The sequence below is a fragment of the Chenopodium quinoa genome, unplaced genomic scaffold (genome assembly GCF_001683475.1).
Source record: "Chenopodium quinoa cultivar QQ74 unplaced genomic scaffold, ASM168347v1, whole genome shotgun sequence".
In the NCBI taxonomy this organism is placed as follows: domain Eukaryota; kingdom Viridiplantae; phylum Streptophyta; class Magnoliopsida; order Caryophyllales; family Amaranthaceae; genus Chenopodium; species Chenopodium quinoa.
Genome location: NW_018745170.1, coordinates 2,360,872 through 2,375,326, shown reverse-complemented (window position 1 = coordinate 2,375,326; position 14,455 = coordinate 2,360,872). Strand labels below are relative to the sequence as shown.

Below are 14,455 nucleotides of genomic sequence, written 5' to 3'. Positions count from 1 at the left end.
AGATTAAGGGTGAGGAAGGGAGAGAGAAAGAAAACAGGGAAAGGGAGGTGCCGAAATCCTTGGGTGGCCGGACATAGAGGTGGAGGTGGTGGTTTTCGGTCAGGTTGGGGAGTGGGTATGTTGGGTATTTGCAGTGTGAACATAGATATTTTTTGTCCTAAAATGAAAGTGATGCAATATTTTTGAAACTTACCTAAAAGGCAAGTGATGCGATATAAAAGAGCGGAGGAAGTATATATATATATATATATTAATGAGGGTAATATTAAAAAGGATGTTGCTAACGAACGTCCCGAGCGTTAGTGGACAAAATCACGCATCGATCGGTATAATTAATGTTCACTTTAATTTAATATTTCTACGTTTAGTTATCTTATCCAACGCCCCGCGGCATTCGTTAGCTTTTGCCTATTAAAAATTGGTAAAAGCACCGGGGTGTTACATAGGATAAGTTAAAGTTGAAATATTAAAGTAAAATCAACATTAATTACACTGATTAATGCATAATTTTGTCATACATTTCAAGTTTAATACTCCTATTTTAAGTAATATTAGTTATCTAACACCCTTAGGGGTGCTCGTTAGCAAAATACTTAAAATTTTGTTAAATTATTCTTCTTGTCCATAAAAGAACTTGATAATTATGTTATGATTGTAATCCTTATCATACCCATTTTATTTGTCTAGTTAAAAAGACATATGTGTCTCGGATAATAAAAAAAAAATAAAATAAACTAAAATAAAATTACGAGCTACATTAACTCTTCCCTCTATTTGCCATTCTAAGTTTAACTTTAATGGCTATTTACTTTTATACTTTGTAAATAGATAATTGAGTTTCTTCATAAGAAATCATCATAGTAGCCATAATTATATAGGCCAAATCTATCACATCCAATTCTATATCTAGCGACAATTTGTGCCACTAAGTCACTAACACTATCAAGTAGCAATGAAAGGTCGACGATTGCAGCATTTGTAATAGTAGGGGAGAAAATTTTGAAGTCCAATAAATCTCTCTTCACCACTTACTTCTGGAGAGAAATCGGACAATGAATTTCATAGCTAATAATTTCGACTATAATCACCCCTCTATGCTTTATTTGCTTAAATTTTATAGTGATTTGTTCTGTTTTTATCATATGAAAAAATGAGTTAGGTATCCCTTTCATTTATGAGGTTAATTTAGAGTATAAGCAACTTTTGTCACTAGCATATCTGCATATGAGAGAAAGCTAAGACTAGAAAGAAAGAAGGGAACATACCAGAGTAAAAACCTAAAATCTTCACCTTTTTTTTTTTTTGCACCAACATATCAGAAATTCTGCTCATAAGTGAAATAATACAAAAAAATCTGCTCAAAATGTAAAGCAAAAGTTGTTGGATAAACCAGTACAGCAGATGTCTTAGCCATCAACAAATTGCCAGAGCTCAAAATAAGCATTACAAAAGTAGGCAACATATACAAATAGCCTGAAAGGATGATCTTACAACCAAAAAAAAAAAAAAAAAAGAAGTGAAAGAGAGCATAACAACATTAAGCGTGCAAGATTCTGGATGTATCTGTTAAACATTAAAATTGCATAAAAAAAAAATTAAAAAAAAAAAAAAAAAAAAACCACCAGCAGATCTACAAGCTTCCAGCATGTTGTACTGTTCCTCCTGCCAAGACAAGGACTAGTTTCATAAGTGATCTATTTTTCTACACACACTAAACTAGCTTAGCCTTACACGGGCAATCGGGCATTCTCAGTAATTATAATGGAAACTGAACTGTAATTAAACTAAGATAAAGCAAGCCCTGGTCTTACTCCAAGATACTCGAGTAACTCAACTCCACCATGTGATTACCACAAACTATATCAGCAAAGGAAACATGATCCACGACCAAATAAAGTACATGTTTGTTTGCACTTTATGTAGCTTGCTTTGAAAGTGCTTGAAAATAAAGTAAGTGATACGAAGTGCAAACAACACATCAGAGACAGGCTAGAGCAAACCTAAAAATTTGCTTAGATTTTATCTATAATGCCCATCAGTTAGCGTTGAAAGCCACATAATGGACCATCTACTCACGCAATTCATTGCTTTTTTTAACAAAATTGTGTCCACTACTATTCGAAATTATAGATATATAAAACTACAAAGTGATTATTAGATGGACGTATATATTACCTACCAGCTCCAGCAAAATCAACGCCTCCTATGACCATCATCACGTCGGTTTGACTCATGCTTCCTTGGAGAATCTTCTTCCTTTTCATGCCTTTTCTTTCTGCGATCTTCGTCATCCAGCCTCTCCCTGCCTTTGCGTTCATACCTATCATGCTCCTTCCTTTCATATCTACTCTTTTGCTCTTGATCTCTTTTTTCCCGATATTTACCTCCATGGTCTTCATCCTGCCTCTCCCGCTTACTGCTTTCCTGTTCTTCTTCCCCTCTCCCATGCTTTCTGCTAGCATGATCATCTTCCTCCCTCCTCTCCAAACTCCTTCCTAGCTTCCCATCTTCTTCCCTACTTTCCCTCTTTCTTCTTCCCAGCTCACTCTCCTCTCTTTCACGTCTTTTACTTCTGTATTCATCCACCTCCTTTTCTAACTTTCTGCTAGCACGCTCATCTTCCTCTCTCTTCTCCAGATTCCTCCCTAACTTCCCATCATCTTCCCTACTTTCCCGTTTTCTTCCAAACTGTTCATCTTCATCTCGTCTGCTATGCTTTTTACTTCTATATTCATCCGCCTCCTTTTCCTCCTCATCATCCTTCCTCCTTTCCAGCTTTCTCTTTAGTGACTCGTCCTCCTCTCTTATTTCATGCACATCAATTTCCTCCCTTTCTATCTTTCTCCGATTGTAGTCATCTTTGTCCCCATCTGACTTTCTCCTTTCAGGATCATCTTCCATCTTCTCCCACTTTCTCCTATCTAGGTCAATATTTTCCTTCTTTGAATGCTTTCTGCCTCCCTGCAAGTCTTCCTCCCTAACGTCATGTCTTCTACTACTAACATGCTCACCTTCTGATCTCTTATCACGCTTCCTAATTCCATCTTCTGCCTCGTGTCTCTCGTGCTTCCTATAAATTTGTTCATCTTCAAACCTCTTATTCGTCCTCTTGCTGTCACCGCGCTCATGCTTACTTCGTTCTGCATGATTACCAGGCTCCTTCAAACTTCCTTTCATCATTGAGTCAGTTTGGCTTCTTAGATACCTTGATTGCTTCTCTTTATTGTTCACATTTTCAATTTCTTCTGTTTCAACATCAGAATCATCATCCTCAGAATCGTGCCTTCCTCTTCTACGACTCTTATCCTTTATTTCTTCTTGACCTGAATCAACAGCATCTTCATCGGGATCATACCTCCTACTTTTTTTACTTCTTTCAGGTTCTAGTGCCTTTGTACCATGACCAGAATCATCAGAGCTCTTATAGTAATCATCCTCATGTCTCCTGCCTTTATCATCCCTATCTAAATCATGTCTCTTGCCCCTGTTCAACTCTCTATCAGATGCAGCTCTCTTCTTATAAGTATCAGTAAGCTCATTGCCAGAATTATGTCTATTTTTTGGCAAATGTTGCTCAGATTTCATGGTTTTGTGAACAGGAGACCTACTGCTATCATCAGAGTCACTGCTCGAATCACGCCTTTTTGACACTCTAGCATATCTGTCTCCATCCTTTGTTCGCCCTCTGTAAGACTGATCCCTATCAGAATCAGAGTCACTATCGTCAGAGACATTTTTCTTGGACTTCCTGGTAGATGTTTGCTTTCTCTTTGTTTTCCGATCATAATCAGTTTCCGAATCACTGCTGTTATCTGTACTTTCTGGATCAGAAGACTCACTGCCATGCCTTTTCCTGTTTTCATTCTTTTTAGGTTTCCCCTCTTGATTCTTAATTCCATCATCATCTTGATAATTCTTCTCAGTCTTCACAAACTCGTCATCATGCAAAATTTCACCCTCTTCCCTTTCGTTGCTGTCATCAATATCTAAATCAGCAGGTTTATCCTCAATCCCAAGAGCTGCTCTTAATTTTTCCATTTGCTTCTCTTTCCTAGCTGCAATTTGGTGAGTTTCTGTATCTGATACCCTGGGCAAGGAACGAAAATTTTTAAAATAAAATTTTAACAGAATGATTTTATCGACACTCCCTATGACCATATATGGAATTTATGTGTCTATGGACAGTTCAATAGGAAGAATGAAAAATCCTCTACATCGGATAATGCTCATTGCTAGTTGTTTCATTAGTTACAGATCATGCAAATTTAAGACCTGGGAATTTTCAAATATGAAAACAACGAGACAGAGACGGGGAGACCATGGAATTGAATTCTGATATGGAGTAAAAATGAAATGTTAAATGTTGTTATCAGCAGATAGGAACCGCCCAAATTCAATTGAATGATTAAGCGTCTTAGTCTCTATTGCATTAGGGTAACATAATTTTCAGAGTTAAAATCCTGTCAATAATATCAATCACCATCTAAAAATCTAATTGCAGTATGAGTATCACAAAAATCCGTTCCAGCGTAAACCCAAAATTTCAATCATAACAACTTCTCAACCTCTATACTTTAATTTCAACCTTAACATCACTTTAACTTTAATGGTACTTGTAAAGTATCAAGAAATGTAAACAAGAACCACATTAAAAAAAACAAGTAAATTAGGGGAAATCCCAGTGCATCCTTTTCATAATCATCTCCGGACTAAGAGTTAAGCAGTTCATAATATAATAATATCATCATCAAAATTACTTTTAATCCATACTCGTAAAAGTACAAGAAACATGCAATAAACACCAACATTCAGCAATTTCATTGTCTAAAGCTCTAAACTCTCCATCCATTGTTATCAATCAAACATGTACACAAAACAAAACAAGATCTTGGATGCCCTATGCTAACCTCACATTCCAACAAGCAACACACAAGTCACAAAACATTCATGTTATTGTTGACCAACAAATTCCCTGTAATATCAAATCTAAACAAAAAAACCCAATACAACTTACTTCTTATCGGAAACAATAGCGCCACCGCCATAACCATCCTCAGCCATAGCAGAAGCCTCCGCTTCGAGCTTATGCCGAAGCTCCTCACACTTCTCAGCAATCTCAGCATCAGTGTAACCCTGTTCACTAAGCTTGTCCTCCAAGATCACAAGCTTAAGCTCGATTTGACGCTTTCGATCGTGCTCCAAAATCTCCTTGTTGGCCTTCTTGCTAATACCACCCATACCCTGATCAGGGCCAAACCCCAGGTTTCCATCCACAACCACTTTCGAGGTTTTCCCACGAATCAAAAACTTGTTGGTTTGAACATACCCATTTGTTCCAGAACCCCTTGGCGTCTGTAACCCTATCCCATTATACATCTTGATTCAAACCACTGCAACAATTTTAAAAAAATCCCAAACTTTAGCAAATCCAACAGCAATTAAATCCCAATTTCATGGTTCGATGTTAACATTAAAGGGTTCTACAACACTTTAGCAACCAAATTTAACTCAATTATCAAATTAGGGCCATAGTTCAATCAGGAAAATTTGACTCTCGTTTAGTAAGTAATCGATTTCAGGGGGGAAAAAAAAAGATTGAGTATAACGAGTATAAAATCAACGAGAAACCCTAAATTGTGAAATTGAAAATCGATAATTACAAAAAGAAAGAAACATTTTACCTTAAAAGCTGCTTGAATGGAAGAGAGAAATATGAATGGAGTGCGGTTGAAAGGGAATCTGAGAGAGAAAGAGGACAAATCTATGTTTAGATGATAAGAACTAAACCTCACTAAACCTAAAAAAAGGTGCAAAAATATCGTACTACTAGTAGATTTTTATTTTTTCTTTTTTATTTTATTTTTTTTTTTTCTTAACTAGTAGATTAAAGATGGTAGGAAATATATATTTATAACTAATACTAAGTTGCTTCAAAAAAAAAAAAAAAAAAAAAAAAAAAAAAAAAAAAAAAAAAAAAAACTAAGTAGCAACCGCTGACATCACAGTTGACATCATCTCTCTTTAAAATTGTATACGTGTCGCTATTCTATTAAATTTTTCCCCGCATAAAAGCTTTGATGATGTCATTTTTTTGTGATATTTTATAACAAGCTAAGTAAAATCTTTCAACAAATTTATTCTAGAAAATTGGAATACAACTCTTCAATTTGATTTTCAACTATTTATTTTCAATTATCTAATTTGTCTTTGCATTCGCTCTAAGTTTCTTATAAAAAATGGATATTTTGAGGTTGGGATTATGCATTGCACTTGATTATAATGCTAGACTATGTTAAGTTATAATTTATTATATTTAATGATAATATTTAAATATAATTTATTTTTAGTGATACGTATTTTCTTCTAAATTATGGAGTACAATCAACCTTACTTTAGCATTTCTTCTTATTAATTGAGTTTCTTTGACCAAATTTGTAAACCCAATTTTATTTTCAATATCTTATATTATGCATTGTTAAATATGAAGTGTAAAATTCCTGTAGGTGTTGATATTATTCCTTCAAAATAATTTGTAATTAAGTTATTTTATGTGCCTAAAAGCTAGGAGTTAATGGATATTAGAGCATATTAATCTCCTCAAATAAAGTAGATTTTTAGGAGTATTAGAAATCAGTTTTTTTGGTGGAGTAAATCATGGCCCATGTTTATCCAATACTAGCATTATCTATTTTTTAGTTTAAGTTTGTTATTGTAGGGCCTATATAAGAGGCATCTATGTATTTCATGATTGAATGAAGTATCAATATTATTTTCTATTTAAAAAAAAAAAGTATCAGTATTATTTTCAACGTTTATTTATGTTCTCTTTTACTTCTTATTCCAACAGTAGGATGATTGATAGTTATGAAATTTTGACTTAGTATATTGATTTTGCAAGGTCATTACAACTCCTACATCAAAGGGTTTTGGTTATTCATCAATTTGGATGTTGTGTAAATTAAGTTAAAGTTGGCTACTAGAGGTCAATTATATAGAAAGCATTATTGAATGTATTATAAGTATATCATTAACTACATAGGCTTATGATTTTATCTATTAATTTATCTTAGATGTTTGATCATTCAACAAGAAATTAAAGCTATTTATTTATACATACTTATGAAATATGAGTATAAAAATATTGTGTTAGGATTTTCACCTTCCAACAATGAATTTATGACAAATTTGAAAAGATTATTTATATTTGGAGTTCTATACTACAATTTTTTTTTATTTTCTTTTTTTTTTTAATTAAAATCGTGCACCGCACGGGACTAATCTATTATACGACTATACTAATACCTTTTTTTTTTTTAGGAAATATATGAGTTTTTCTTCCTTTGTAAGTTCATCTACGATTTTAACCTTTAAGATTAATCTAACGGTTATTTCACCAAATATCACTGAGTACTTTGATAATTCACCATATACCCATGAAACTTTATAAATACACCATGTAACCCTGAGTATTTCGATATTTCACCATATGCCCTTAATGACTAACGGACGTTAACTCCGTTAGTTATTAAGGGTTAAGTATGCCACGTGGCATCTTTTTATTGGCTTCCTTTTAATTATTTAATTAATTATTAAAAAAAAAAATTAATAAAAGGGAAAAAAAAAAAAACCCCACACCCCAGCCACCATTGCCCACCCCAGCCAGTCCCCGTCCCATCGTCAGCGCCCGTACCACCTCATCCCGCCGGCACCCGGCCTCCCCCTTGTCGGTGACCACCACCCTGTCAGCCCCACCCACACCCAAGACCCCCACCTTCCCCCAAACTCACACATTGTTGCGCAAGAACCCAGCCCCTTCCGCCGATTCCAGCGCCGGAACATCCCCCGACCACCTAAGCCCCCTCCCCCGCTTCCGGCGTCGCCGCCCGCCGTTCCTAGCTTCCCACCCCTGCTGTTTCCCCAAAACCCTAAATCCACACCCTCCCTTTCTCTAACCCTCAAAGCAACCCCGGCCACCCCCGAACACTCCCCCCCTCCCCCCCGAAATACCCGAAACCCCTAAAAAATTCCACCCCCACCCCTGAAAAATCCCTCTAAGGTTTTCGAGGGTGGGGGAGGACCGATCGGGGTTTTCCAGGGGTGGGGGTGGGGCTTTTTAGGGGTTTCAGGTTTTTAGGGGAGTGGGTTTAAGGTGGTGGTTTAAGGGGAAGAGGAGGATCGTCGATGGCAGGTGTAACACCCTAGAAATCCCTTTCCCTTAAAATGCCTATTTTGTTCTTTTTAAAATACGAATTAGGAAATTTTAAGACATTACCGCCACCGTGAAAACAGCTAAGGCAATTATTAAAGACTCACAGCGGAAGACTCACTTCAAAAATCATTCAAACCAAGTTAACTTAAAAGTCAAACCAAACGAAAGTAAAGTCAAACGAAGTCAACCTACAACTTGGAACTGTTGGGTTTTGTAGCGTCCAACGCTACGCAAAAGAGAAACCCGCCAAAGACCCGCCCACTAATTAGAGCAACTAAACATGAAATTACATAATTAATAACATAAGAGAGAGAAAGAGAAAAGACATTCTTACCGTTGACACGTGCTTCGCTCGATCGATTCACGAGCTCTTGCTTCAAAGCTTGAGCCCCGCAAGTGCGACGGCCTCCTACGACTCGCACCCTCAACCCGAACCGAGCGATCTTAATCCCAAAGGTTAGTCGGGACTTGACCAAATAAAACTAGAGTATTACGAACTTAAAGGTTTTCTCACTAATGATGAGATGCCTTATTGAGTTCAACTCAAGTGATTTTGTCCAAACCCAAAATTTGGGTATTTATAGGGAAGGGAGCCTTGATCTCCCTTCTCCCATCAATGTGGGAGATTTGCATTTTCCTCTATTTTATTTTAATTAAAAACAAAATAAAAATGCAAGGCAATCAACAAGCTCCAAGTGTCACATGGAGGGAGAGAGTAGGTGAGGACCATTAGGGGGGGGGGGACAAATCCCCTTGCTCACCAAGTAACCCCTCAATTTCGGTCCCCACACAAAAACCGCACCACCTCGCCACTTAGCTGGCTGGCAGCCTGCCTTGGCTGCCAAGGCTTCCAGCTGGCGCCTAGCACCAAGGCTGGGCAGCCCAGCCAGCCAGCTCGCAACACGCGCGCATCCAGCTAGCACGCAACCAGCCAGCACACGCATGCGCTGCTGCTGCTGCTTGGTGCGTGCTGCTATGCGAGTGGCGAGTGCTTGGTGTTTCGGGGTTTTCTGATGTCCTGCGGGAGAGTTACAACACCGAGACTGGAACTGGACGCCTGTACCTGCAAAATAACGGAGACTCCTGAGAGCTCCGCCTCCAACGGTCAAGTTAGTACCTGATTAAGGAGTAATGAGTGCGGAAATTAAAGTGGTTTAGTCTCTCTAGGTGAGAGTGTTTAATGTATAATCCGTGTGTTATTAGAGTTCTCTCTCTTAATGGGGATTAAGAGGAGTATTTATAGTCTTGAGAAGCGTGCCACTCTCTAGGTTTAGGGTAAACCTAGGGCTGACCGGGCCTCTAAACAGGATTGGGCCTTGGTGGCCGGTTTTCCCATCTGGCATGGGTGGACACGTGGCGTGTCTCAATTAGTCCGCAAAGGACGAATCTGTGATTGACACGTGGCAGGCTCCTATTGGCCTACGTGAAGGACACGTGGCGGAACCTGGTTGGTCCACTTGTCAGACGGTGATTGGAGGATAAAAATCCCCTAATCATTTGCCCCTCACAGGTGGCACGTGACTGGTCACGTGTCGCCTGTGACAGGTGTCGCACGGTGACAGGCGACGGCCTGCTACAGGTGTCACCTTGCAAACGGCCGAGAGATTTTCCCGCCCAAATTTTGAATTTGGAAGCGACCCTTCGCCCTCACTTTGCCTATATAAGGAAGTGCTGACTTCGGTCATTTTCACATTTGAGAACTTTGCGAGAACATTCGGACCCCTGAACTTGCTCTGACATTTCGGACCTTTTCTGCCTACCGCCTGTTCTGACAAGCCGACTGACCCGGATTTCCAGAACTTCATCAACCGTCACTCGTTCAGGTAACTCAGCTCTCTTACTCTTAATTTTCTTTTTATTTTTTTGAAATGGCACCACGGAAGCACACGACACGACCTAAGTTAGTGATCAGCCGGTCACCGGGGACGGCTGAATCTAGGACTAGGAGTGCCGCCTGCCCTTTTCTGGACCCATCTTTGCCCCTTATACAAAGTCCGACTGTATCTGTGTCTATGCAGAACGTGATGGCCAGAACAAAAAAGACTGCTATGATATCAAACTCAGACGGCTCCTCCCAAAGGGTGCTCCTTAGTGAAACATCTGACCAGGCGCCAGATGTAGAATTGAAACGAGGCGGCTGCCAAGCCGACAGTTCTGAGAGAGGGGGCAAGGTGGTCCCTTCCCATCTTACCGTTGATAAGTCCAACTTCTCTCCTGCTCCTTCTAAGGGGGAGGAGGCGGGCCCCTCTAGGAGAGGGGAGGAGTCGTCCTCTTCGGACTCGTCAGAGGACGAGTCCGAGTCCAGCTCTTCTGGCCACGATTCTCCAGGCTCAGAAGAAAGAAACAGCCGCCTACAAGAGGTGAGGCTTTCTCATGCAGTTGAGAAGGGGAGCAATTGGGCGGAGCCGTCCGCCTCTTAAAGAGAGGAAAACACCCCCTACTACTGCACGGTACCCCGGGGCCGGATCGCGGCCATGAAAGACAAAGTGGAGAGCTTTATAGCTAACCATAGAATGGGCCCCGGATTTTTACTGTTCGTGCCGGATCCAGAAGACACTGTCGTCTGGCCGGCTGGTACCAGCTATGATAGCGGCTGCTTTGGCTGCTATGAGGCGGCCATCAAAGCTGGACTGCGCTTCCCATTACATCCGGCTGTTCAGCGGATTTTAGATGGGTATGATTTGGGGTTATGGCAGTTAGCCCCCAACTCTTGGGTAAACGTACTCGGCTATGTGGCCGGGTGCGAAATGTACGGGGTGGAGCCAAGCTTTGAGGCTTTCGCCCACATGAACTATCTCAGCCGGACTCCTAAGTCGGGAGGTACCGGCTGGTATCAATTAACAAGCCATAGGGGTTACCTCATGACGAGAGGTAAAGCGAACAAATGGAAGGATTGGCGGAACACCTTCCTTATCATTGAGGGTTCAGACACGGAGCTGAACCAACGTTTTAACAAGTGGAATAGGGATCCGCCTCTTCTCGCAGGTGGCCGCAGCATGCCGCCTGTTCCCCCAAAGGCTAAAAGAGAGATCCTAGACAAAGGACTCTTCAAAGTAGAGACTAGGGTGAACTCTACTTCAGGGGTACGAGAGCAAGTACCCCTAAACTGCGTCCCGAGCTTCAAGTGGCTCTATGACGAGTACTTTTTGGCCGCCTGCGGCCTCAGCAGTCGGTGCTCTAGAGGTAGCCGGCCTGTCAAATACTTTGTTTTTTCACGCCTTGTTTACTTGGGATTTTTACTAACTTTGCTGTTTATTTTTTTTGCAGCTGACGCCATGAGCAAAATAACAGCATCCAAGACTGCGGCGGCCATGTTGCGGGCCTCTCTCATGCAACAGTCTTGTACCGACTCCCCCAACAAGGGGGCACCCTTGGTAGGCCTCGAAACTCTTCCTCTTTTAGGAGTTGGCTTATGCATATACTAACTTTTTTTTTTTTTTTTTCAGTCGGGCACTCCAAGAGCTTCTTCTTCGCAACAGCTGGACCCCAAGGCCCGGAGGACGACTGTTGCAAGCTCTCCTGGGTCTTCCAGGAAAACAGTGGCGGCTGAAAAGCAGCCGGCCACTTCTTCTAAAACTCCGGCGGGGCCGCCTAGAAGTATGGACAATTACTTGTAAAAACTTTCACTTGCTTTCTTCTTGACTAGGTCTAACTTGCTTTTTTACGCTTGATGCAGCCGGCCCTCAGGAACCTGACTTGGTAGAGGTAGCCAAGTCCATGATCAAAGCAGTTCCTCCATCTGAAAGGGAGGCGGTCAGGGGTGTCGGCACCCTTGACCTTGATGGGATTGCAGGGGTCCTTGCTGAGGTATACTTAGCATTTTTTGTATTTGAGTTCCAGGACGCCTGTTATCTTGTTTGGAAACTGACGTCTGTTCCCTTTTTACTTAGGCCCTGCTCCGAGTGAACGGCCTTCGCAAGCCGCTTGATCGGAAAAACAAAGAGGTAAAGGCTGCAAAAGCTATGGCCGCCTCTAACTGTGATAAGGCAATGTTTCAAATTGCCCAAAATGAAGTTCTGACAATTGATATTCTTTATTATCAGGCGCAGGCTGCCGCCGCTATCCGGGCTCAATTAGAGGCGGCCCAGAAGCGGAACAGCGAGCTGGAGGCGACCGTCTCCAACCTCAAGGCCGAGCTTAAACCTCTCCGCCAAAAGATACTCTCATACGATGCCATGGAAAAATCCTTGGCTAACGTAAAAGAACGCCTGGTGACCCAGGAGAAGAGTCTAACCAAGGAGCTCTCGGAGAAGGCTGAGCAAGAGAAGAGAGAGCTCTCGGAGAAGGCTGAGCAAGAGAAGAGAGAGCTCGTCCGAGAGATGGTTGAAGACTCTTCCCAGATCCAGCGCATGACCTGGAGCCGCCTGTTCCCCAATGCCGACTTTGCCTCATGGGAAAGAACGTACCGCCAGTGTTCGGAAACATATAATCAAGAGATCCTGGCGGCTGCTGAAGAAGAGGCGTTGGGAGATACGTTGGAGGAGGAGGAAGAGCCGGTTGTGGCGCTTGTGCCACTTGGGGGCAAGGCATCGAAAAAGGATGCAGCTGAAGCCGAGTCCAGCAAGAAGAGTGCTGACCAGGCGGCAACTGCTAATACTTAACTGCCCCCTTCTTAAGCTTTATGTATTCTTTCCACGGCCTGCGTGCCGTTTGATTGTATTTACCCGGCCAGGGGGCCGGGGTTCTGAATATTTTTATCTTCATTAATGAAATCATTTTTTGCTTGAAATTTGTCTAAGTGTTGAATATTTGATATTGCATTGTACACTATATCGACTGTTTTGCATGGCCGATTGTAGACAGGTACGGATGGTCCGCCTATGCCCCTGGACGACTGGTTGTCTGTTTCCAAGCTGGGCGATCAGTCGGCCATTTATTCAATCGGTCCTACCAAGTAAATAGTATTACCTAGTCGCCAAGGAATTAAGTTGGATAACAAGCGGCGGGTACCGGTTGTTTCCCTTTATTGCCAATGTTGGCTTTTAACTCGTAATTTGTTAACCTAGCAAGAGTAGTGGTTGAGAGCCCCTGTTTGTTAAAAACAGGCGGACGACTCATACCTTTTAGGCTCCATACTAAGTTTGAGTGACTATTAAGTTAACATAAGAGTTACTTAGTCTTCGTCACAATCTAGATTGAGTAGTAGAGGTACCAGGCGACGGAGGCCGGCTGATCCTCTTGGTTTGCCAATGTTTGTTGGCTATTAACTCAATAGGTTACCTAGTAGGAATAGGGGTTTGAGTGCCCTTGTTTGTTTAAAACAGGCGGACGACTCAAACTTTTTAGGTTCCATACCAAGTTTGAAGGAGTGACTATGAGTTAACGTTGGAGTTACTCAGTCGCCGCCACTTTTGTTTGAGAAGTAGAGGTACCAGGCGGCGTAGGCCGGCTAGACCCCTTGATTCGCCAATGTTTGTTGGCTATTAACTCAATAGGTACCCCCTGCATTTATCCCAAGTAAAACAGGCGGTCATCTGACTCAGATGTCAACTGCTGCCACTGGTTTGGTTAGTGATAGAGTTATCCTTGTCTCGAAAACGGCTACGTGGTTGCCCTTGGGGACAGTCGTATAGGTGCCGTGTAATTAGTTTATAGAACAATGTTCCACCCAAAAGGGAGCTGCTCTCTGCGACGAATTTCATCCGGAGGGATGCCGTCGGACGCCTGCTATGATTTTGGGACAGGTCGTATTAGTTTTGTAAATTGATCAGGTGGCTTGGCGCCTGGTCTGATCATTCGGCCGGTTGCCTTGGTAAGTTCTTGGTGAACGTAGGTGCTAAGTAAAAGAAGGGTAGCCGCCTGTAGGCACAGGGTCGGCCAGGCCCTAATCTTTTTAGCTAAGTATTGTGAGTAAAATACTCAATGGAGAGTAGCCGACTGTAAAGGAACAGACGGCATGCCCTTCTGAAGATAGAGTGAAAAGAACTCAATGGAGAGTAGCCGACTGTAAAGCTACAGACGGCATGCCCCTCGTAATACAAAATTGAATAGTAAGTGCAAACTTTATTAAGTAGCTCTTTACTTTACATCATTCAGAAGAAATATTTTTTAAGGTTATCTACATTCCAAGTTCGAGGCAACGGTTGTCCGTCTGGTGTTTCCAGACGGTAGGTACCGTCCCTGACTTCCTCATAGATTCGGTAGGGTCCTTCCCAGTTGGGAGTTAGTTTGCCAGACTCATTAGCCCTACCAACTGCTTCCATTTTTCTAAGTACAAAGTCCCCTACTTTGAGTGGACGCCTGTGT

At 41.6% G+C, this 14,455-nt stretch overlaps 1 protein-coding gene across 3 annotated transcripts; it reads right to left on the bottom strand.

The window, feature by feature from the left end:
• Window positions 1-1,340: 1,340 nt before the first annotated feature.
• Window positions 1,341-5,871, bottom strand: LOC110710393 (trichohyalin-like). 3 transcript variants are annotated; one of them, XM_021888684.1, is made up of 4 exons: window positions 5,682-5,871; window positions 5,015-5,390; window positions 2,176-4,087; window positions 1,341-1,662 (listed from the first exon to the last, which is right to left on the bottom strand). In XM_021888684.1, the coding sequence occupies exons 2-3, from the start codon at window positions 5,374-5,376 to the stop codon at window positions 2,194-2,196; spliced, it is 2,256 nt and encodes a 751-aa protein (XP_021744376.1). In that variant the 5' UTR covers window positions 5,377-5,390; window positions 5,682-5,871; the 3' UTR covers window positions 1,341-1,662; window positions 2,176-2,193. The 3 variants fall into 3 exon arrangements, with proteins under 3 accessions (XP_021744376.1, XP_021744378.1, XP_021744377.1); XM_021888686.1 differs by having other exon boundaries at window positions 1,341-1,677; window positions 2,180-4,087; XM_021888685.1 differs by having other exon boundaries at window positions 2,180-4,087.
• Window positions 5,872-14,455: the final 8,584 nt, after the last annotated feature.

Coding starts and splice junctions, on each gene's coding strand:
- LOC110710393 (XM_021888684.1), bottom strand. CDS start 5,376: ATGTATAATGGGATAGGGTTACAGACGCCAAGGGGTTCTGGAACAAAT. Junction 4,088..5,014: donor GCTATTGTTTCCGATAAGAA/GTAAGTTGTATT, acceptor TTCCTTGCCCAG/GGTATCAGATACAGAAACTC.